Genomic DNA, 22740 nt, shown 5'->3' with positions numbered 1-22740 from the left:
TCCACTGCAGGATCTGGGCATTTATGATTTTAAAAGTGTAAAAGTGTTATGATTTTAAAAGTGTAAGATAACAAGTGGAGTTACAGTTTCTTTTTTTAAAAAAGAAAGAAAAAAGAAAAAACTTCCTGTGTTAACATTTTTTAAACTTTTTTAGCAAATTTTATTCAAAATCCTCTTGAAATCATCTTAAAAAAGAATGCACTTTTTTAATCTATTTTGATTAAAAAAAAGGAAAGGTCAAAAGACCTCTTCTGTCGCTATCGAATTGGGAATATGATCCGAGAGTTATGAATTTAAATATCGATGGCTCAGGGGATTGAGCATTCGTCTTCCAATGAGACGAACCTGGTTCGAATCCCAGTCGATACGAATTCTGCATCCGGCTTACACCGATCACAGTGCTGACGTGAAATATCCTCAGTGGTAGACTGATCATGGATTAGAGTCCCCTTGCAGTCAGGCTAACCGTTGGCAGTTCTTGTGGTCTTCCTCTCCATGTAACGCAAATGCGGGTTAGCTCCATCAAAAAGTCCTCCACGAAGGCAAATTTCTCCCAATTCTCGATCCAGTAATACCCTTGTCTTCTGGATTGGGTTCAAAATTACAAGGCTACGGAGTTGAACATTAGTAGTCGTAAACTGAAAATTCGGTCGGTTGTTGTAATATAAAATTTTTTTTTATTAATAATTGCTATTTATTCAATTTGGCTGTATTTTTCAAACCTTATCAGAATTAGAAAATAGAGCTCATAACATATTAGGATTCTAACATATTTTGTTTCACAAAAATTTTACTGAAACAACTTTGCAAATAGCGTTTTTTTTAAAGGTATTTTAATAATATATCTGTTTTCGATAAAATTAAAATTGTTCGATAAATTTAAAAATTGTTTTCTTTTACATAATTTACATTAACAGATTTTTGAAGCATTTTCCTAATTGGTTTCAATCAGTAGGCAGGTATCATTTGCGTGACTAAAATTGAGTACAAGAATATTCTAGCAATGCAAGAATATTTAAAATTTAGTTCTGCCAATAGCTTTTTCTTTCTGTTACCTTTTATAAGTTCTGTCTCTTACCATTTATTAAGCTGTACTTTTCTACATAATAAAAGAACATTAATATGTATATTTTTTTTATATTCCAAGTCAATAAGTGCACAGCTGTTTCAGGATTTATGAACAAGAAACATTCCAACCGCCGCTAAAAATTTTATTTGCAACAATTCGAATATTTTTTTTTTTTTGTTTAAAATTTTTTTTTCAAAATGCAATTCTATTTTGAAAATGAACCATGTGTTTAATGCTCCTAAGACAACGCAAAGTGCTTCATTTCTCGTTAAAATGCGTTTAAATAAACTATTATGCATCATATCGTAATGCCTTCGTTTTACGACACAACACATTAATTTACCACTAAAACACAAAATAATATTACACGAAAGTAATACGCTAGCAATTTTACCTCGCTTAACAATACAACGATTAATTTAAAATGAAATTATTCTTAAAGTATGTAGTAAGAAGTACGTACGATATCGTGGCGCCATCTGTTTAGTATGCAACAAGTTAATCTACTACTGAAGGAAAATATAGGAAATTCCAAGATTTTATACTATCCTCGATCATCCAAGTAGGAGACCCATCTCCCCTATTTAACGTTGGCTATAAAAGGAAAGCTAAAAATATAGACTCTCCTATTTGGCTATATTATAGAAGGAAAAGAGAACTGTAATCCCATACTTAATTTTAAAAATATATAAAAAAAGCTATCTTGAGTATTTTATGAAAAACACTTCCTTTAAAAAAATTAAAGATGATACTTTATCCTGGTAACAAAAGAAATAAATTACCTAATTTAACAAAACTAATGGATAAAAATTGCAAACATTTTTAATCAATGAATATATTAAATACTTTGTTCAACATGCACATAGTACTTATGTAACATAACTGGATACATATATTTATTTATCCCTCCCAAAATGTATTTCGTTTGTATTAAAATGCTTTGACTTAGCCTCTCAAATCATGCGCTTTTAAGAACAATAAATATCACCGTATTTTTTTAAAAAACCGTTTCAACACGTATGTATATATAAAACATTGGAAATCAATGAAATGCATTTTTGTGATCAATCGATAACGGGTTATCCGGTTTACTCTGCGTTTTGTTCTATAGTTTTCAAATATTCCAAGATGAATTGAAACATTTAAAATTTTAATTGACTATAATTAACTGTTATCTTTATAAACTATTAATTAACGATAAAGTTGAAACTAGTTTTAAACTAATTTCAGCATTAGACTAAGGCAGTAACAGTAGTTTTAGAATTCTTGACGGAGTGATACATGCGCAACTAAACTTTTTTATCCAACCTATAATTTAGTTATTTTTTTCTTAACAGAAACTTCCATGGCATATTTTTTAAAAAAAATGAAAGAAATTTAAATTTGTTTAAAAATATTCCATTTTAATTAGTATCAATAAATTAAAATATTCATTCAAGTTAATTTAAAATTGAAATACTTAAATTAATATCCAAATTAAAATATTCATTTTGATACTATACGTTTCTAAAATATAATAATAATTAAGATTTGATAATTAGACTAAACGAAAGGTTTCGCATGAATCAGGCTTTTTTCTACTATTATTTATTTTAAGATTATTTTATTACTGATTTATTTTCATTCTTTGACAATATTTTTTTCAGCTTAAGAAAATGACGATTTTTTAAAAATTTAATTTCTATTGTAATCTGCATGTTAATGTAATAAAGCGCATTTTTTTCTCTAGAGTTTCAGCGTGTCTCTTACAAAATTATGTACAGCGTGCAAAAAAAAAAAGGACCACCTAGAATAATTTTTGATTTTTAATGATCGAATTTTCACATTCTAGGACTCAATCTTAAACGTTTGAGGAAGTGACCTCAAGCATGCTAATTTATTAGTGAAGACGAAATTTAAAGTTGCGAAATCAGATACAAAAATTTACTTTCTCTGTATACCTTTTTTTCTCTCGGCGGATTCGGAATTCTGACCCCCAAAATATATACAGAAAAATTTATGTTATGTACAGTGTGCAAAAAAAAAGGACCACCTGGAATAACTTTTGATTTTTAATGATCGAATTTTCACGTTCTAGGACTCAATCTTAAACGTTTGAGGAAGTGACCTCAAGCATGCTAATTTATTAGTGAAGACGAAATTTAAAGTTGCGAAATCAGATACAAAAATTTACTTTCTCTGTATACCTTTTTTTCTCTCGGCGGATTCGGAATTCTGACCCCCAAAATATATACAGAAAAATTTATGTTATGTACAGTGTGCAAAAAAAAAGGACCACCTGGAATAACTTTTGATTTTTAATGATCGAATTTTCACGTTCTAGGACTCAATCTTAAACGTTTGAGGAAGTGACCTCAAGCATGCTAATTTATTAGTGAAGACGAAATTTAAAGTTGCGAAATCAGATACAAAAATTTACTTTCTCTGTATACCTTTTTTTCTCTCGGCGGATTCGGAATTCTGACCCCCAAAATATATACAGAAAAATTGATGTTATGTACAGTGTGTAAAAAAAAAGGACCACCTGGAATAACTTTTGATTTTTAATGATCGAATTTTCACGTTCTAGGACTCAATCTTAAACGTTTGAGGAAGTGACCTCAAGCATGCTAATTTATTAGTGAAGACGAAATTTAAAGTTGCGAAATCAGATACAAAAATTTACTTTCTCTGTATACCTTTTTTTCTCTCGGCGGATTCGGAATTCTGACCCCCAAAATATATACAGAAAAATTGATGTTATGTACAGTGTGTAAAAAAAAAGGACCACCTGGAATAACTTTTGATTTTTAATGATCGAATTTTCACGTTCTAGGACTCAATCTTAAACGTTTGAGGAAGTGACCTCAAGCATGCTAATTTATTAGTGAAGACGAAATTTAAAGTTGCGAAATCAGATACAAAAATTTACTTTCTCTGTATACCTTTTTTTCTCTCGGCGGATTCGGAATTCTGACCCCCAAAATATATACAGAAAAATTGATGTTATGTACAGTGTGTAAAAAAAAAGGACCACCTGGAATAACTTTTGATTTTTAATGATCGAATTTTCACGTTCTAGGACTCAATCTTAAACGTTTGAGGAAGTGACCTCAAGCATGCTAATTTATTAGTGAAGACGAAATTTAAAGTTGCGAAATCAGATACAAAAATTTACTTTCTCTGTATACCTTTTTTTCTCTCGGCGGATTCGGAATTCTGACCCCCAAAATATATACAGAAAAATTGATGTTATGTACAGTGTGTAAAAAAAAAGGACCACCTGGAATAACTTTTGATTTTTAATGATCGAATTTTCACGTTCTAGGACTCAATCTTAAACGTTTGAGGAAGTGACCTCAAGCATGCTAATTTATTAGGGAAGACGAAATTTAAAGTTGCGAAATCAGATACAAAAATTTACTTTCTCTGTATACCTTTTTTTCTCTCGGCGGATTCGGAATTCTGACCCCCAAAATATATACAGAAAAATTGATGTTATGTACAGTGTGTAAAAAAAAAAAAAAAAAGGACCACCTGGAATAACTTTTGGTTTTTAATGATCGAATTTTCACGTTCTAGGACTCAATCTTAAATGTTTGAGGAAGTGACCTCAAACATGCTAATTTATTAGTGAGGACGAAAGTTAAAGTTGCGAAATCTGATACGAAAACTTACTTTCTCTGGATTCCTTTTTTTTTTCTCTCGGCGGATTCGAAATTCTGATCCCAAAATATAGGGGTTAGCAGCAATTTTGAAAACCTGGTCCCTATAGTTTAGTCAAGAGAGCGTTCCAAAGTTTGGACCGCTTAATGTTAATTTTATTATTATTATTATTATTTTTTGTTGCATATTTCGCCATATGTCGCGTACTTTTGAAGTGAGTTGGAAAATTTTTGGACACAATTATAAAATTCGTTCATCCAGAAGTAATTCCATGCAATAAAAAACTTTTCGCAAATATTTATGATTTTGTTTTATTTTATTTAATACTAGGCTAAAAAATTTTGAATGTTAGGATAAAAATTTTTTACTTCATTTTAAAGGATGTAATTTTGCATGGCAAATTACTAAATTTGAGCGAGATCGGTCAAAATTTTGTATTTTGTCATGTAAAATTACATTTGTTAAAATAAAGTAAAAAATTGTATGCCTTACAATTCGAAATATTTTCGACCATTATTAAATAAAATAATACATATTTACTGAAAGTTATATTCTTCATGGAATTATCTTTAGATAAACGAATTTTATAGTTTTATGCAAAAAATTTACAATTTGTGTTAAAAGGTTTCAGGATATGGTGAAATACGAAAAAAGTAAAATTAACCCAAAGGGGACCAAACCTTGGACCGCTCTCCTGACTACACTATGCGGAACATATTTCCCACATTGCGGCTACCCTCTGTATTTTGGGGGTCAGAAATCCGAATCCCTCAAAACACACATATGTTTATTCAGAGAAAATATGTGTCTGGTTTCGTAACTTAAAATATAGTCTGCACTAATTATTTAGCATATTTGATTAAGATTGAATTCTAGAACGTGAAATTCCGATTATTAGATTAAAAATTATTTAATGTGGTCGGCTTTTTATTTTGAACTCAGTACAGTAAGATGAGCAGTTGAAGTTTAGTGCAGTAAAAAAGAAAACCTACCGGAATAACTTATAGGTATTACTATGGTTCAAGAGGCATAAAATAAATACGTAAAATAAAATAAATACTTAAAATGAAGTTTTGCATTAAAAAGGTATTACACAGGTATTGTTTTTAAAATACTAATTTCTATGTATATGTATTTTCAATTGAAATTTCAATTTTTTATTATCGAAAAATTTTTGCACTATGAGAAATTTTTTGAAAGAGCTGTGACTGCAACAACTATTTTTCTTTATTACAGAAGTAATTTTTAAGCTTACAATGTGTGGTAAATTGCAATATATAACATCGATAACAGAAAAAAAAGTGCGATTTAAATTTATATTAAAATGAATCTGCACGCTACGGTATAAAAATTAGTGATTTTAGCCTCTTAAAAACACACTTGAAAGAAAATGATTTAAAAAAAAAATATAAAGCATAAAATACGCTTTAATTTAAAATATTTTGAAATAATTTGTTTGAGCCTTCCTGTCGGGCAAAGTCTGACGCCATCCTTGAAGTTTTATTTTCTTTCTTACTTTACTAACATGCGCTAACTCTAACTATCAATTCAACCTTTAAAAGAAAATTATACTTTGCATAAATTATACATAAAAGCATTTTATTGTTATCATTTCTATGATAACATATTCAAAGTGGCACGACAAAAAGATAACATTGTTTACTTGCTTCGTCTTTAACTTTCCTATGCAGAGTCACTTCAAAATATATATCAGATTTATCTCTACATAATCTGCTTTCCTGCATGAAACTACTCCCCTAAATTAATAAAGAAAAATATTACTGTTCAAAAACATATAAATTATAAAAACTCATAAAGTTATCTTATAATTTTAATAGTTAAAAGAGACATCTCTGTTGATTTAAATTAATAGCTTATTATTATACTAACACTGCTGACCTTTGCACGTGATCAATTCAAAATAAGTTAGATACTATGTAATTCAACCAATCATCGTGACATAAGATACGTAAGCCCGTGCGTAAATTCAAGGTCTTATTTAATTTAATCATTTTCTACTCCTGTTGTGTATTAAACTAGATATTGTGTCTGGCTGGCGCTGGAGATAGACGTTTCGAATAAAAATGGGAAGTTCAAAATTTTTAGAAATTTCGGCTAAATCTTTGACATTTACGAACGTTGTTTTTACGGCGTTTATTGCTTGGGTGATATTTTTGATTGTTATTTTCTTGAAGTATGCTATTCGAAGAACTAAATATAGTAAAATGGTGCCTTGCAAAAAAGTTGGTTTTTTTAACGTCCTTGGCAACATTGGAGATTTACAGCAGGATAGGTCTAAGTATAATTTTAACACTTGTAAGTACTATTTTTTTTTTAATTCTTAATTTATTGTTTTCTTTTTCATTAACTTCTTGTTATTTAATCCTTTACAGAAACACATTTTTTTCAGTAATGTTTAATGAAATGGTTTTGGGGATTGAGATTGATTTATAAAATAAAGTTATTTTCGTTTTGCGTAAAATTTAAATAATTTTATTCAAAATACCATGTTTTCAGGTGGGAAGTATTTTTTGGATTGGTGGGGGGTGGGGTGGCGGAAGATATATGCCCCCCCCTCTACAACTAGAAGTCTCTAAAAGTCCCCCTCAATATTTCAGACAAATAAAGAAAATTTCCATGAGTCAGTAAAAAAATAAATAAAAAAAATAATAATAAATAAAAAAAATAATTAAAATAATTAGAATTTTTTTCCATGTGAATTTTCGAAAACTATTCAGACTGTATATTTTAATTTAGACCCCCGTAAATAATCCCCTTCCTGCGACGTCCTTGAGAAGCAATTCGTATGTAGGGCATTTTATGTTTTGCTTCACTTTTATATGATTATATTTTTTTAAAATTAAATTTGCATTTTTTATTGCATTGCAATAAAAAAAACATGGAAATGATCCATATTCTAAACGTCTTTTCATGCAAATGTATACTTGAGTTTTTCTATGGCAAATAAAAAATAATTATTCCCCTCAAAATATTAATTAATTTTCAAAGAATATTTAAATTTTAATGACTTAAAATTTTCATATATATTTTGTTTATCATAGTTTATTTCATAAATCTTCTTTTTCTTAAGTCATATAATTATAATGTCAATTAAAAAATTTAATTTCAATTGAAAACTAAAAATACCCCTACCCCTTCACTCCTCTGTATGTTACTCTAAACATGTGTTTGCAAAATAGTTGATTTTATCCATCGGTTTTTTTTTTTTTTTTTTTTTTTTTGTATTCTGCATGTATTCTTTATCAGAATACATTCCTTATATTTCACCAACTTATTTGAATTTTTTTGTAGAGTCAATTCCCTTTGTAGAAAATATATTTTTTTCCCTGTAAAGTATTAAAATGTGCACACTACATTTTTCTATTAGTAATACGTCATTACAATATGTGTATTGCTTTTAATTTCTTCCTCAGTTTTCGTTATTGAACTTTTCTATATTGATTTTAGTACTGAAATTATAAAATAAGTATAAGAATTTTGGAGAATAAGTCTGGCCTCTGAAGACTGGATAGAATTTAATTGCATATTGTTTTTCAGATTTATTACAATTAGCCTCTGGCCTAGCGTCTGGATACTTTAGAAAGGAAAAATTATTTTGCTTATGGCTGTCTTATGCCCCAAATATTATAGTTACAAAGGCTGAAGCTGTTGAGGTATGCAATTTTAATTAAATTTGTTTTAACAAATTTAAGTGACTGTCTATAATGTATCTAACGTTCAAGTGAGAGCAATAAAAATAAATTATCCACGAATTAAAAATGACGTTTTCTAAATAGCACTTTCAAAATTGGCACATATTTCTTACAATTTTTATACGACTCTCTTGAAAGTTTTAAAGCATGTATACAATTAATATAATTTTAGTTACACTTTAGACTTTTTTAGTTCATAGTTAAAGTTAACTTTTTTCCATTAATTTAAATAGACAAAGGAATATTTTTAAAGCCATTTTTTTCAATATACAGCCGTTTAGTTCAAAAATTTTTTCCAGAAAGTTAAAATATAAATGCATCAATGTTATATTATTTAAGTTCGGATACAAATTATGGATTTATGTTACGTCTTATCAGCCATACGAAAAATCTGTTTAAAAATACGAATAATTGGTTTCATTATAAACGAATAATGGAGAACTTCTATCACCATTTAAAATAATTTTATTTTATTTTATGACCGCCGTTGAACAGTCGACCCAATTTGTGGGTGTACGACTACTAATGTTTAATGCCGTAGCCTTGTAATTTTGAACCAATCCAGAAGACAAGGAAACTCCTGGATCGGTACCCCTAGAGCAGCGGTCGGCAAACTTATTTGCCAAAGAGCCAAATATGAACATTACAACAATTTTTAAAAAAGTTAGGAGCCAAGTCTGCTTGTTTAGTAAACTTTTATTACATTAAATAAGTAGTACACTAAATAAAACTAAATTTCATACTTAATAAATATTTATTAATGCGAACAATGTGCTTGCATCTCCTTGGAAAGTTTGAGTAAGTCAGGTTTGTATGTTGTTTTTAATTTTAAGCCAATTTGTACCCCCACTACTTTAGAAAAAGTATGCGCGCATGCTTGTGGTACCTTTGTATCACACCGGAGTACGCCGAAAACATACGAACAATTTAAGCCGGTAGCTTGTACATGGTTTGCGTTTACGTTTACGAAAATTAATAAAATTAAACTCGATGTTCGTTACGTATTTTTACAACAATATAAAATTCTAATTACCTATCTATCTTTTAACTTAAACAAAAAATCATACATGTTCTCGATTTATAGAAGAATTTTAATTTATCAAAATAAGATGTAATTTTTTTCTTACTAAGTTTTTTTTTAATGGAAATATTGCGCCTTCCGTGGATATTTGTGCCAGAGCCGCACTTAAGGAGCCAAAGAGCCACATGCGGCTCTGGAGCCGCACTTTGCCGACCACTGCCCTAGAGGTATTGATTTGTTATGGGAACATGGAGGACTTTGAGACTCGATAGATTTAACGTGCATCAGTCACCATTTACTACACGGGGAGTCTTCGACCGGTGGGGACCGAACCCACGAACTCTTGGACATGGGCCCGGCACCCCACTGACCAGGCTATCCCGGTCTAGTAGCGACAATTTAATTTTACATACATAAACTAGCAGCGTTACATTACAGACTCAAGGGATGGACATCGACAATAACAGTACAATATAAAATAGCTAGTCACGTCACAGGTGTTTTGTTATTTTATTTATTTATTTATTTATAATTTTTTTTTCTTCATTTTTATTTTTTTTAAAATTTTTTTTAATTTTTTTTTTACATTTGACATAAATGGCCATCACGGGTAGCTGAAAAGCTCCGGACTCACTGTCTGTTCCCGGGGACGGGGAGCAGGGTCAGTGGAGTGGCGTGTGTGGTGATCAGTCACGTTGGCTGCTATTGTGAGCCAGTCCGTGGTTGATTGTGTGATATGTATGTTTTGTTTATGTTGTGTTGTGTGTTTTACCTATTTTTATTATGAGTAGTAGTTGAGGCAGTGTTTTGGTGGATCATGATATAGATTAGTGTATTATTGTGTGTGCGTTTATCGACAGTTAAGCCATCTCTTGTTTGTGTGGATCGAGCTTGTGGTTTTTTTTTTATTTATTTATTTTTAATTTTTTTTAAATTTTTATTATTATTATTATTATTATTAGCCTCACGGACAACAGCTTGTGTTGACTGACTGCCTGCCAAGTGTTTTCTGGTCAGGGATGGGGCCAGAGTGTGTTTTTATGCTGCAGCAATGGTTTGCTTGGAGTCCTGACACCTCATGATTGTATTTGCTGCCAGTATTTTTACAAAGTTATTATTAGGTTTATGACATATTGTCTGTGATGTTCCTGGTTATGGCTAGAATATTTATTAGTTTTTGCATAATATGCTTGTTTTTGAAACTGTCTGCAAATATCGTTCTGCCTTGTTCATTTGGTTTTTTGAGGTGGTACGATTCAGTTAGTGGGCAGTCATGTAGGTAGTGACTTGGGGTATCTGTGTCATCGCATGGGCATGTGTCTGTGCTTATTCGCTGCATCCTGTGTAAGAATGAGGGGAAGAATCCATGTCCAGTAAGGAATTGTATTGCTGCTGGATGGCCTATGAGTCGGTCTGTGTCTACTTTAGGATAATATGATTTTGTTGTATAGCCTTTTTCATTTTCGTCCCAGTATGCTTGCCAAAGTTTTTGTGTGATCTTTTTAAGTTTATTTCTTAGGCTCGATGGCGGAAGCGGAACACCGCTTGGAATTCCGTGACCTGCTGCTGCGTCTTTAGCCGCTAGATCCGCTACTTCGTTACCTATGTTACCTGTGTGCGCTGCCACCCAGTGTATTTGTGTGTTGCATTTTCTGACTAGGTGTTCTAGTTGTCTTTGTGTTGTTGCAACGTGTGGGTCTTTTTGTTTCGTTTTTCTAATAGCGTGTATACTAGCCAGACTATCTCTGAAAATTGTTGCATCTTTGCAGCTCTGTGTCTCTAACCAATTGATGACTTCTTTGATGGCTAAAACCTCTGCTTGAAACACTGTGTGTTCTTGTTTTAGCGTAAATTTGTATGTATCTGTATGTTGGTTGTTGTGGTAAACACAGAATGCAGCTCCTACGCCTTTGTCTGTTTTGGAGCCATCGGTGTAGATTTGTACCACCGTTGTCTTGCTAGTTCTACTACTTGTTGGTAGGTTAGTGTATTTATGGCTAGTCTTATGGGCCGGGTGGACCATATGTGTTTTTATCTTTTGTTGATAATCACCCGCTTTTATGTCATATTGTGTGTTTTCTTGATTGAATCTTAATGTGTTAGCTAGTAGTGCTTCTTTTTGGATTTGCAGGTGCAATGGCGGTAAACCTGCCAGAACATTCAGACCTGGTGTGGGTGTTGTTTTGAATGATCTTGTTATTCTGACTAGTAGGGGCCGCTGCACCTTGTGCAGCTCTTTGATCGTGGTTTTATTTAGTTCAGTACCCCATGCTGCTGCAGCGTACGTAAAAGCCTTTTCTGCCACAGTCTTGTACCAATGCTTAAGCATTTTAGTATTAATGCCCCATGTCCTTGGGGCTAGTTTTATGAGATTATTGTGTAGTGATGTGACTCTTGTTCTTAGTGATTTAATGTGTTCTAGGTAGTTTAGATGATGATCCAATACTATACCTAGGTGTTTGATGTGATTTGCTGATTTTATTGTGTTACCGTCTATTTTGATTATTGGTTGTCTCTGCTTGAAAGGATTATTAAAAGTGATGTAGTTGCACTTGTTAATTGACAGTTTTAGGCTTTGTGCCTTACAAAAGTTGCTGAATTGTGCCATTGCCTCATTAGCATTTGATTCTTGGTCTTTCCTTGTTTTTCCCGAGACAATGAAGCTGTAGTCATCTACAAAGGCTTGTGTTTTAACATGGCCGTGTTTGAACTGTTGTAAAAAGATATCCGCACTTATAAGCCATAGTAGGGGTCCTAGGCAGGAGCCCTGTGGACAACCCTTGCAGATATCGATTTTAGTTATATCAGTTCCACCGTTAAACTCAACTGACCTGTGTGAGAGGTAACTGTTGATTATGTTTGTGGGCTGAGTTGGACAGTTTATAGAATTTAATCTGTGTATTATGTGTGTCCATTGTATGGAGTCAAAGGCGCCCTTGAAGTCGTCCGATATTAGGGATTTATAGTATTGCCGTTTACAATTTTTATTCTTTTTGGCTGTTTTGGCCTCGCTAATTACAGTTTTTAGAGCCGACTCAGTCGATCTGCCTTCTCTGAAGCCAAATTGGCAGTCGCTGAGTTTGTTGTTTTTTTCCAGGTGATGGATTAGTCTCTGATAAATAATTTTTTCCAAGAGTTTCCCTATTGTTGGTAGAAGACATATGGGCCTGTAGGCATCTGGTTGTGTTAGTTCTTTGTTTGGCTTTGCAAAATAAACTACTGTTGCTGATTTGATGTTGTTCGGAAAATGGTTAAGCTACAGACATTTATTGACCCAGTTAGTTAAGATTGTTGGGTCGGCATCAAAGACCCTTCTCCATATCATGAAGTCCAGCCCGTCCGGACCTGGTGCTTTTATTGTTTTGATTGCGAATAAAGCATCCTTTACCTCGTTTTGCTCGACCCTAGGTTCTGTGTTGGTGTTGTTTTGTGTTCGAGGAGGCTGATCTGATATGTTTGCGTCTTTGTCAGGGAAGTGATGTTTTGTGAGGAAGGTCATTGCCTCTTGTTTGGTTGGTTGACTAATGTTAGGAATAAGTAACTTAAGGTCAGTTGGCTTGAAGAGTTTATTATGGGCCATTTTAAACGCAGCCCCGTATTTATGTGTTTGAGTATTGCAGAATGTCTTCCATGAGTGCTCTTTTGCTTTGTTGATTTGTTTTTTGTAGTTTGCTTTGCTTTTTGTTAGTTCCAGTTTTATTTGTAATTTTAGTGTGGGGTCCTGACAGTTGTATCTTTTACATAAAGCTCTTAGTCTGTTCCTATAGATTCTTAGCTTGCCATTAAACCATGCTGGCTTGGTTGGAGCCATAGAGGTTTTTAGCTTGTAGATCTGCTTTGAGATTTTAGTAACATTATTTATTAGTTGTTCGGTGTAATTACCTAGTTCTGTTGCTATTGCAGCTGCTTAGCATTCTTTGTTGAGACTGTATGAATTGTTTTTAATTAGTCGTGTGAATTTCTTATGGTTACCGAAGTTTGTTTTAAGTCTGTTGGTTGTTGGTTGAATAGTATCTTGGTTTACGTTGAAAATGATGTATCTATGGCCACTCGCAGTATGTTCGTCACTTATGAACCAGTCATTGACTAAAGTTGCACCCTCGCGGTTGCCAATGGTAAAGTCGGGTTGCCTTGTGCATTGTTTGTATAAAAGGTAGAAAGGTTACTGTGAGTGTTTAGCCCGATCAGGTCGTGTTGGATCACATGGTCGATTAGGATGTCGCCTCTACTGTCTGTATGTTTGTAACCCCACTGTGTGGACCTGGTGTTTAGATCTGCACATAGAACCAGTGGATAGCCGACCATTTAAAATAATTACTGCTATAGCCAACTGTAGAACAGGGAAGTCATGGAGGTCAAGGCCTTACAGTTACCAATAGTATGAAGATGGCAATGTGATTAGCCTTGCAAATTGACTTTCTTGAAAAGCCTGGTATCCATCGATCTGAAACAGGGTTGAGCTACAATCTACTACCGAGTATCGAACCCCAGTGTTTCATAATTAAAGTCAGTTCAGTCCCTCAAGCTCTTAGATATCCAGACTTTCTGTTTTCTTTGATTTAGGGTAAAAATGTCTGTAATGAACTTAAGTTTTTTTTAACGGCATAGAAGCTATGTAGGTAACATATGGCATAAGTAACTATGCATATTGTGCAAGAATATACAAATTCAAGCTTCTTTTTTCAAAAATGAATAAATAAATAATTTTAAAAAATATTCAGCCAAAGATATCAGTCAGTTGTGTGGATATAGTTCACGATAAGCATCAGAATTGTTCTGTTTTTATGAACAAAACTGTACTGATCAAAAGTCAACCAAATCGTCATTTTAGGCACAAATACACAAGCATAAGTAGAAGTCTGGAATCAAGAGCTTCTCTGATAGAAAAGTGTAAAAGTTACAGTGTGACAAAATGTAGAAAAGTTTCAAAATGGCCATTCCGTGAAATATTTTCATGTTCAATTTCCGCGAAATAAGTGAAATTCTCAGAGCAAAAATACTATTAAAGGAAGCATATCACCGTTGAAGTAATCAACGATGCCTGCAATACAATGGACACACGAAATTTGTGATCAGAAAAGTATTTGCCTTCAGAACTGGATATAAAAGGTTTTTATTGGATATATCATCCATTGGTTCATACTGTGTATTAATAAAGCAGCCTTGATTTTTTGCCATAACTGACGTACAGAAACTCTATTAGAATCAGACATATATATTCAGAAAGTCTATATCTAGACGCAGATTTACAAGGAGTAACTCACTTCTTGCTCTACAATGAGGAAAAAAACATTGAATAAAAAAAGGAGAGAAAAAATGTCCCACTGAAATAAAGCCACTGCTAATGTATCCGTCATCTTTATATTTGCCTTGAAATATACGATGTACCATTTATTAAACCTCGGATGGCATTAGCATCAATATTATCCCAGGGTTTGAGGATGGCTACCTTCAATTCTGACACAAACTGAAATTGCTACCTTTTAGTATATATTATTGAGGATAATCCTCTTATTTTCGTGGAGATAACAGCTCAGGTAACAAGACCATTCATGGCACTAATCCTATTATTCAAAAATCAACACTTTGAAAACTTTGCATCGCAAATTGAAGTAGTGTCTGACTGAAATATCCGATTTAGGCCACAAATTCTCTCTGCAAATGGCAATAAGTGGATTTCTAGAATTTTTTGACAATCCTCCTAACAGCGTGAAGAAGATTCTATATTTTGTTTACCATATCTGAAGCCTTTCAACAAAATTAATGAACCTCCGCCTTGTTGTATAATGGAGAAGAAATCCTCTTCGTTCCTCATTTAATTGTAACAGCACACGAAACTGTTTGGATCATCTTATTTTTTTTAATTTCCTACTCTCTTTTGCTTGTGGATCACTTTTAACATGGGCTACTGCTAGCTTTTTTCTATCGCAAATTTCTTGGGATTTATATAAATAAAACAGACTATAACAATATATGAAACAGAACAGTAGATGAGAACAAACGAGAAATTTTTCCTCAAAGCGACGACAATGTGGAGGCTCGTAAATGTTGTAGGATAACGGAGGCTTTGGTGGTAAACTTAACGTGGCTCCAAACCGCATAACTTAACGGCCTGAAAGCTATAATTCATCAAAAAATGCTCAAATGCTGGAATTTGCGGAGAGAATTGTCGACCCAAGTTGGATTTTCCAGCGGTAAAATGTCTTAATTTTTGCTGAGAAATCTTTAAAATGGTGGTTTTTGGAGAATAGGGTTCATGTCATAAATGATCTGCTCTTTCTTATGACCTCATTCCCGACGAAAGCGTGAAGGACTATCCTATCATTAAGGGTGTATATACAAAAAAGAATCAGTTTCAGTCGGTGGCAGAATTGAAGACTACCATCATTGAAACTTGACACAATTTGGATACTACTGTTCTATTGGGATTGGTAAATGGTATGCAACATCATATATTTTATGTCAGATAAGAAATATGGTTAATATTTTGGCTATATTTATTAAAAGTGGTTTTTGTGTTTCGAGTGGACATTTGTTTTTTAATCAATGGTTTTTCTTGTCTAAGTAGGGCAGGAAAAGAGTTGCTCCGTGTAAATATGCATTTAGATAAAGATTTCCTTAATGTTGAGAATTATCGTCTGCCTAATTTTTAACTTTGATCTAGTTCATAAAATTAAGTTGTTTTGCTTTTTTGAACTTGTTCTTTCTTGTGGAGAAGAAGCAAAATGGCTTTGAGTTTATATTTATTTATTTTTGCGCATTATTTTTATTTATTTACTTTTGCGCATTATTTACCCCATTTTATATCTTTGAGTGTTTCGAGTTTTATTGATGAAGCTAGAATTTTATATTTTTGTAAATAGAACTGTGAAATAATTCATTTTTTTGTGTTTTAAGTTGTTTATGGAATAATCAAGAACACTGACATTATCGACTAATTCTGATTCGAAGTGCTAAACGAAATATTAATGTATGCGCTAATTTTTCATTGTTTTCCTCGCCTCCAGTTTAGGACAAAAATTCAAGATGACTTTATTTAAATAGACACTTATTGTATTTGTTATAGTAATCTCTAATTTTTGCGCCAAGAAAGAGAGTTTATAGAGGAGTTGAGGGTTCCGTTTGTTAAATCTTTATTCAGTGTGTGCAGGACGAATTCTAAAAACGTACACTGAATATATACATTTAGAGAGTATCTTGAGTATTAAAATGTAAAGCTAAAGGCTTTTCGAATAAATTCGGGTGTAAACTGGAATGCCTAATTTTATCTGTTCGTGTATGTGGAAGTAAAAAAGTATTATTATTGTTATTATTATTATTACAATTACCATAAGGAAATTAAAATTGAAATCTATTGTCTTCCCTTCATAACATACTGATAATGTTATCAAAAAATTACTACCTATAGTGCAGAAAAATTATATAAATTGAAAAAAATGGAAAATATTAATTAATTTAAAAATTTAAAAAAAAAATTCTAACTTTGGCAATTTTTTAATTTTTTAGCACCACTCTGAATTATTTTCCATTTAATAATCAGATCTTCACGTTCCAGGACCCATTCTTAATGTCTCGAGGGGGCAATCTCAAATATGCTAATTAATTAGTGCAGACAACATTCAAAGTCACATAAATGTACTTTCTCTGAATACACACAGTTTTTTTTCCTATGAATCTGATCTTCAAAATATAGGGGGTAACCGCAATCTGGGAAATATGGTCCCCATAATTTGGTCAGGAGAGAGATCCAAAGCTCAGACCCCCTATTGTTAATTTTACTTTTTGCATACTTCGCCCTATCTCGAAAGCTGTTTAAGCAAATTGAAACATTTTTGCACACAATTAATGAAATTCGTTTATCCAACGATAATTCCAAACAAAAAATAAATATAATTTTTTTTTAATTATTTTATTAAATAATAGTCGAAAAAATTTTGAAATGTAAGATATAAAATTTTTAACGCAATTTTAAAGCATGGTACAATATTTTACATGGCAAATTACAAAATGTGAGCAAAATCCGTTGAATAGTTCCTAAGAAATCGAATTTTAAACACACAATTTCTTTAAAATTCGATTTCTTAGAATTATTCGACCGATTTCACTGAAATTTTGTATTTTGCCATGTAAAATTACTTTAAAATAATGTAAAGAATTGTGTACCTTACACTTCAAATTTTGTTCGACTTTTATTTAATAAAATAATAATAATAAAAAATTATTATTAAAATTTATTTTCACATTGAATTACCTTTAGATAAAAAAATGTTATAATTGTGTGCAAAAATTTTTCCACTCCACTTAAAAAATTCTCGAGATATGGCGAAATACGGAAAAAGTTAAATTAACATTAAGGGGTTCAAACTTTGGATCGCTCTCCTGAGCAAACTATCGTGACTATATTTCTCAGATTGTGGCTAGCCCCTATATTTTGTGGATCAGAAATCCGAATCCGTCTGGAAAAAGATACGCTTGTTGAAAGAAACTGCGTTTTCTTGTCTCAATTCGTAACTTAAAATATCGCCGGCACTAATTAATTTGCATATTTGCAGTCACCTCCCTGAACCATTAGGATTGAGTCGAATACGATCATTGGATTAAAAGTTATTCAGGGTGATTCGATATTTTTTGTCGCACTGTACCTGTAATTTTTCGAATTTAGTAAATAAAGGATTTTTTGTTGCAACTGGCTCTCGTGATTTATAAAAAAGCATAAATTTTACATTGTTTTTCCAAAACTATCATATAAGTTTGATATAATAGAGATATGATAATGTGTTTTTTCATAATAATAAAAAAATATACGAAAAATAATTTAAATTTCTAATTTTTCCGTCACAAATATCCAGATGTTTTGCTCGAACAGAATAATGATTAGTTTAAAAAATTTCATCCAATTAATACTTTTTATAAATTTTTCTGCACTATAGCGTTTATCGTGTAATATCCAAAAATGTTTCTTAGTCCTGCCCAATATTTATATTATCAAAATAGAACATAAATTTTTAAATTAGGATCTCATAGCTGGAACCAAAACAATGAAGAAGGGGTGGAGCTACAATTTTCTGCACACATGGCTAGGTACGGGCCTATTGACAAGGTATAAATCTTTGATAATTTTTTTAAAATCAAAATCAGGTTATTTAAAACAAAATAATTTTAACTTTGAGTGAAAATGTTATCAAAAGTTAATATTTAAAATCACCGAATGTTAATGTTTAATTATAATAAATTCATAAAAAATCAAAAAAAAAAAATCATAATTGAAAAAAAAATATAAAAGGAAAATTATTTGATATTCGATATTATTTAATATTACATGATAGAATCAAAATATCATATAATATTACCCTTACAAAATTCTGAAGAATAAAAATTTCAAGGAAAACAAATTGTCGTGGGCTTGAATTTTACGTCCACAGAATGATGCGTGGTGGAATTTGACACAAATGGAATATCGTTAAATGAGGTTTTATTTAAAATATAAAAAAAATACATACAGACACTTGTCTACAAATGCTAGTTAGATTAAAAGGTTTTGTTTATGGTAGCATTTCGAATAGAAAAAAAGGAAAGATAAGATAAGAATCTGACCATGGTTAAATCGTATAATGGGGAATAGTCCACCTATGGATAATTAGGTTTATAATACGGTGTTTGAAACTTTGGAAGAGATTTAACAAAAATACTTTTTACATTTAATATTAAAAACTTAAAACAATACTGTAACCTTAAAACAATACTGTAACTGCAGTTTAAACTGTACAGTTAAAACTTCCGGATCAAATTATGGTAAAAATTACTGACACCCTAGATGCCTAAAATTCATGTAACCGTAAAATTTTAATCCATAATTTTTAGAATAGTACATTCCACATTAAACAAATCAGGGGTCTGTTTAGAAGAAATTTGGGTCCGTTAACGGACCCTTCACAAAATATCTTTTCATCAAAACGGACTCTTCACAAAATATTTTAACTTAAAAACGGACCCTTCACAAAATATTTTAACTTAAAAACGGATCCTTCACAAAATGATTTTTCTTTTAATCGGACCCATCACAAATTTGTTTAACTTCATTACTATTTTGTTAATCGAATAAACCCTTTCCAGAACAGAAAACAAGAAGGATGGATGTAAACGAATTGAGTTTTGTCTTCGGCAGACGATTCTTCCATTATTCGTTCGAAATTAATATTTTGCGTTCAGCAGTATAGGCTAAATACCAAATATTTGTATGTTGCATCTCTAATTTAGAAAGAGCGCAATTGTTGTTTATTTTTTAAAATTTAATTTTTTTTAATTACAATTTTACAGTGTTGAGCATAATCTTGTATGTCTATACAATTTAAAAACTCCTTGAAAAAGAATTTTTTTTTGCAATAACGGACCCTATTTGCACAAATTCATAAAAGCGGACCCTGGTTGAAAGAATGTGTGTAATTTTTTCACAATTTCACGAAAAACGGACCTTTCACAAAATGTCTGGACAGACCCCTGCAAATACATTTCGTAATTTTTACATTAGTACATTGTACAGTTAAATTAACACACATCATATTTTTTTAATTAATATGTACATTACAGTGATTCAGTGATTTTAAAGTAAATAATACCATATAAATTATGGTAGATAAAAATTTTGTTCCGTAAAACTTTACGGTAAAAATGGATTTTACTGTAAAAATTACTGGTACTCTGAATGCTGGTATTATTTACCACAATTTGATTCAGAAGTTTTGTTGAAAAAAAAAATTGAACACCCTGAATAATTTTTGATCTAATGAACGGATTTTCACGAATTGGAACCCTATTTTATAGAAGTAAAAACACATTTTTAATAGTTTTTGTCTATTTATTAACATTTTATTTAATAATAGTCAGAAACATTTTAAATCGTAAAAAACAAATCTTTGTATTATTTAAAATAATGAAATTTAATATCTCAAAATGGAAAATTTGAACGAAAATAGTCGAATGAGAAATTGAATTTTAAGAGCTGTGTATATAAAATTTAATTTCTTACAAATTATTTTACCAGTTTTGTTCAACCTTCTGATTTCGCCATATAAATTTAAAATTTTTAGATCAATTCCTTAAAACGATTTAAAATTTTTATACCTTAGAAATCAAAATATTTTCAACTGTTATTAAAAAAATAATAATAAGTAATAATTATTTAAAAAATTATTTTTTGCAGGGACTTATCTTTGAAGAAACTAATTTTACGACTGCGTGCACAAAATTTTATTCGCATAAATAGTTCTCGGAACATGGAGAAAAAGTATAATTAAGATAAAGAGATCTAAAATATCGGAACCATATTTTCCAGATTTCGGCCACCCCCACAAGGGAAAGGAATCCAAATCCGTTGAAAGAAAGGTATATTTATTCAGAAAAACTGCGTTTTTGTGTTTGATTTCGTAACTTAAAATATCGTCTTTCACTAATTAATTAGCATATTTGAGGTCACCGCTTTTAACCATTGGGAGTGAGTCCTGGAATATGAAAATCCGCTCATTAGATCAAAAGTTATTCAGGGTGGTCCGTTTTTTTTTGCCGTACTCTGTACATCGTCGTGCAAATTCATACTTTTTGTTTTTTACTATACGATGGTTAAAATTAAAAAGAAACTTGATTTAATTTAACACGTTATTATGGTTATAGCAAAAGCAGTGTATTTGACGCACGTTGAAATAATTTTTCGAAAACTTATATTCTTTGAATTTGTTTTGTAAAAAAACGGTATAAAACCTACTAGTTTATGTATTTTTTTTAAAATAAAGCATTGACCAAAAAAATTTAACTTAGATATTGCTTTAAATTACTATTAACTATTAATTAACTAACTTATTTATTGCATTAAATTTTATCGATGAATGCCTGTGAATGATAATTCATAACTTTTATGATTATAATTATCTTATTTTCAAAATATTTAGCGATGGACCAAAGTGGAAATCTAGGCGAAGATTATTGACGCCATCATTTCATTTCGAAATTTTAAAAGACTTCATGCCTACTTTTGCTGAAAAATCTGATATCCTGGTTAAAGTTCTTCGGAAAGAAACAGGAAAAGAATTTGTTGATATTGTAATGCCTGTAACACTGTGCAGTCTAGATATTATTTGTGGTGAATCTATTTTTTTATAGCTTTTTAATTCTTCAACTTAGATTTTTTTTTTCTGACTCTAATCACAAGCAATAATATATTTTGTTATATTTTAATAATTAAAACACAGTCTAACAGTTATTTTAAATATCTGTAAGATTATTGGAATTATATTTGCACTAAAATATAAAAACATTGTTCGAATTTTTTTTTCATTTATATTCAAAAATTCCTCAATAATTGATTTTGTAAGTTAAAGAAATTTCAATGGTGAATCACAGTTTCTCTTAAATCTAAATAACGGCAAATTTGAACGGAAATCTTATTTTAAAATTAGAAAAAGATGTTTTTTTAAGCCATAAATTGTTAAAATGCTAAATATAATAATTTTTACTCATTTTAAATTAAAAGTATGAAAATTCTTCGTCAAAAGATTAAATTAAACTTAAATTCAAATGATGCTTTAAGATATTTGAACAAGAACCAATTAACGTAACAAAACTGATACTTATACTATTTACGAAAGAATTTCACTTCATAAATATCATATAGTTTCCAATTACACGTAATTGAAACAATTTGTTACGCTACAATATTTTTCAAATAAATCCTTCTTTTTGTTTTTAAATTCCTTAGGCACTTAATGACATTTAGAATAAATGTTTCATCAAATGCTTCTAAAATTAATTAAATAATTTATATTTTCTCTTTTTTGAAGTACTAAGCAGGCCACCCATTGATAGAGCGAGCGTAAACATAGCATCAGTATGCGCACATCACCTCTGCGCATCCTAATGTAAAAGTATTGGAATTTGCCGCCTGTATGCTTCTTTCTTACTGCTTGCCTCCTCAACGTGTGGCCTGCCTTAAAATTAACTTATAGAAATGTTTAAAAGCCTGAAAACAATACAGATCATTTATAGAAATAGATTCGTTAAGCCTTCGCCTTCCAATGACGTCAACCAGGTTCGAATCCTAGCGATGGCCAGTCGATATGAATTCCGCATCCGGCTCGCACCGATCACAGTGCTGACGTTAAATATTCTCAATGGCAGATGGATCATGGGTTAGAGTTCCCTTGCCGTCAGGCTAACTGTGGAAGGTTTTCCTCTCCACGTAACGCAAATACTGGTTAGTTCCATCAAAAAAGTCCCCCACGAAGGCGAAGTATGGCCACTTC

General features: G+C 31.2%; 1 protein-coding gene across 1 annotated transcript in view; it reads left to right on the top strand.

Annotated features, from left to right (window-relative positions):
* Positions 1–6408: 6408 nt before the first annotated feature.
* Positions 6409–22740, top strand: part of LOC107443468 (cytochrome P450 4V2) — a 39473-nt gene continuing 23141 nt past the window's right edge. Inside the window, exons 1-4 of the mRNA XM_043039899.3 lie at positions 6409–7030; positions 8273–8388; positions 18463–18548; positions 21391–21581. Coding sequence (XP_042895833.2) covers positions 6799–7030; positions 8273–8388; positions 18463–18548; positions 21391–21581 — 625 coding nt within the window. The 5' untranslated portion in view covers positions 6409–6798. The remainder of the gene's footprint in view (positions 7031–8272; positions 8389–18462; positions 18549–21390; positions 21582–22740) is intronic.

The sequence above is a fragment of the Parasteatoda tepidariorum genome, chromosome 1 (assembly GCF_982258835.1).
Source record: "Parasteatoda tepidariorum strain Cologne lab strain chromosome 1, Ptep-v5.0, whole genome shotgun sequence".
Classification (NCBI taxonomy): domain Eukaryota; kingdom Metazoa; phylum Arthropoda; class Arachnida; order Araneae; family Theridiidae; genus Parasteatoda; species Parasteatoda tepidariorum.
The sequence above is the reverse complement of the archived record's forward strand: the minus strand, read 5'-3'. Positions and strand labels throughout refer to the sequence as shown.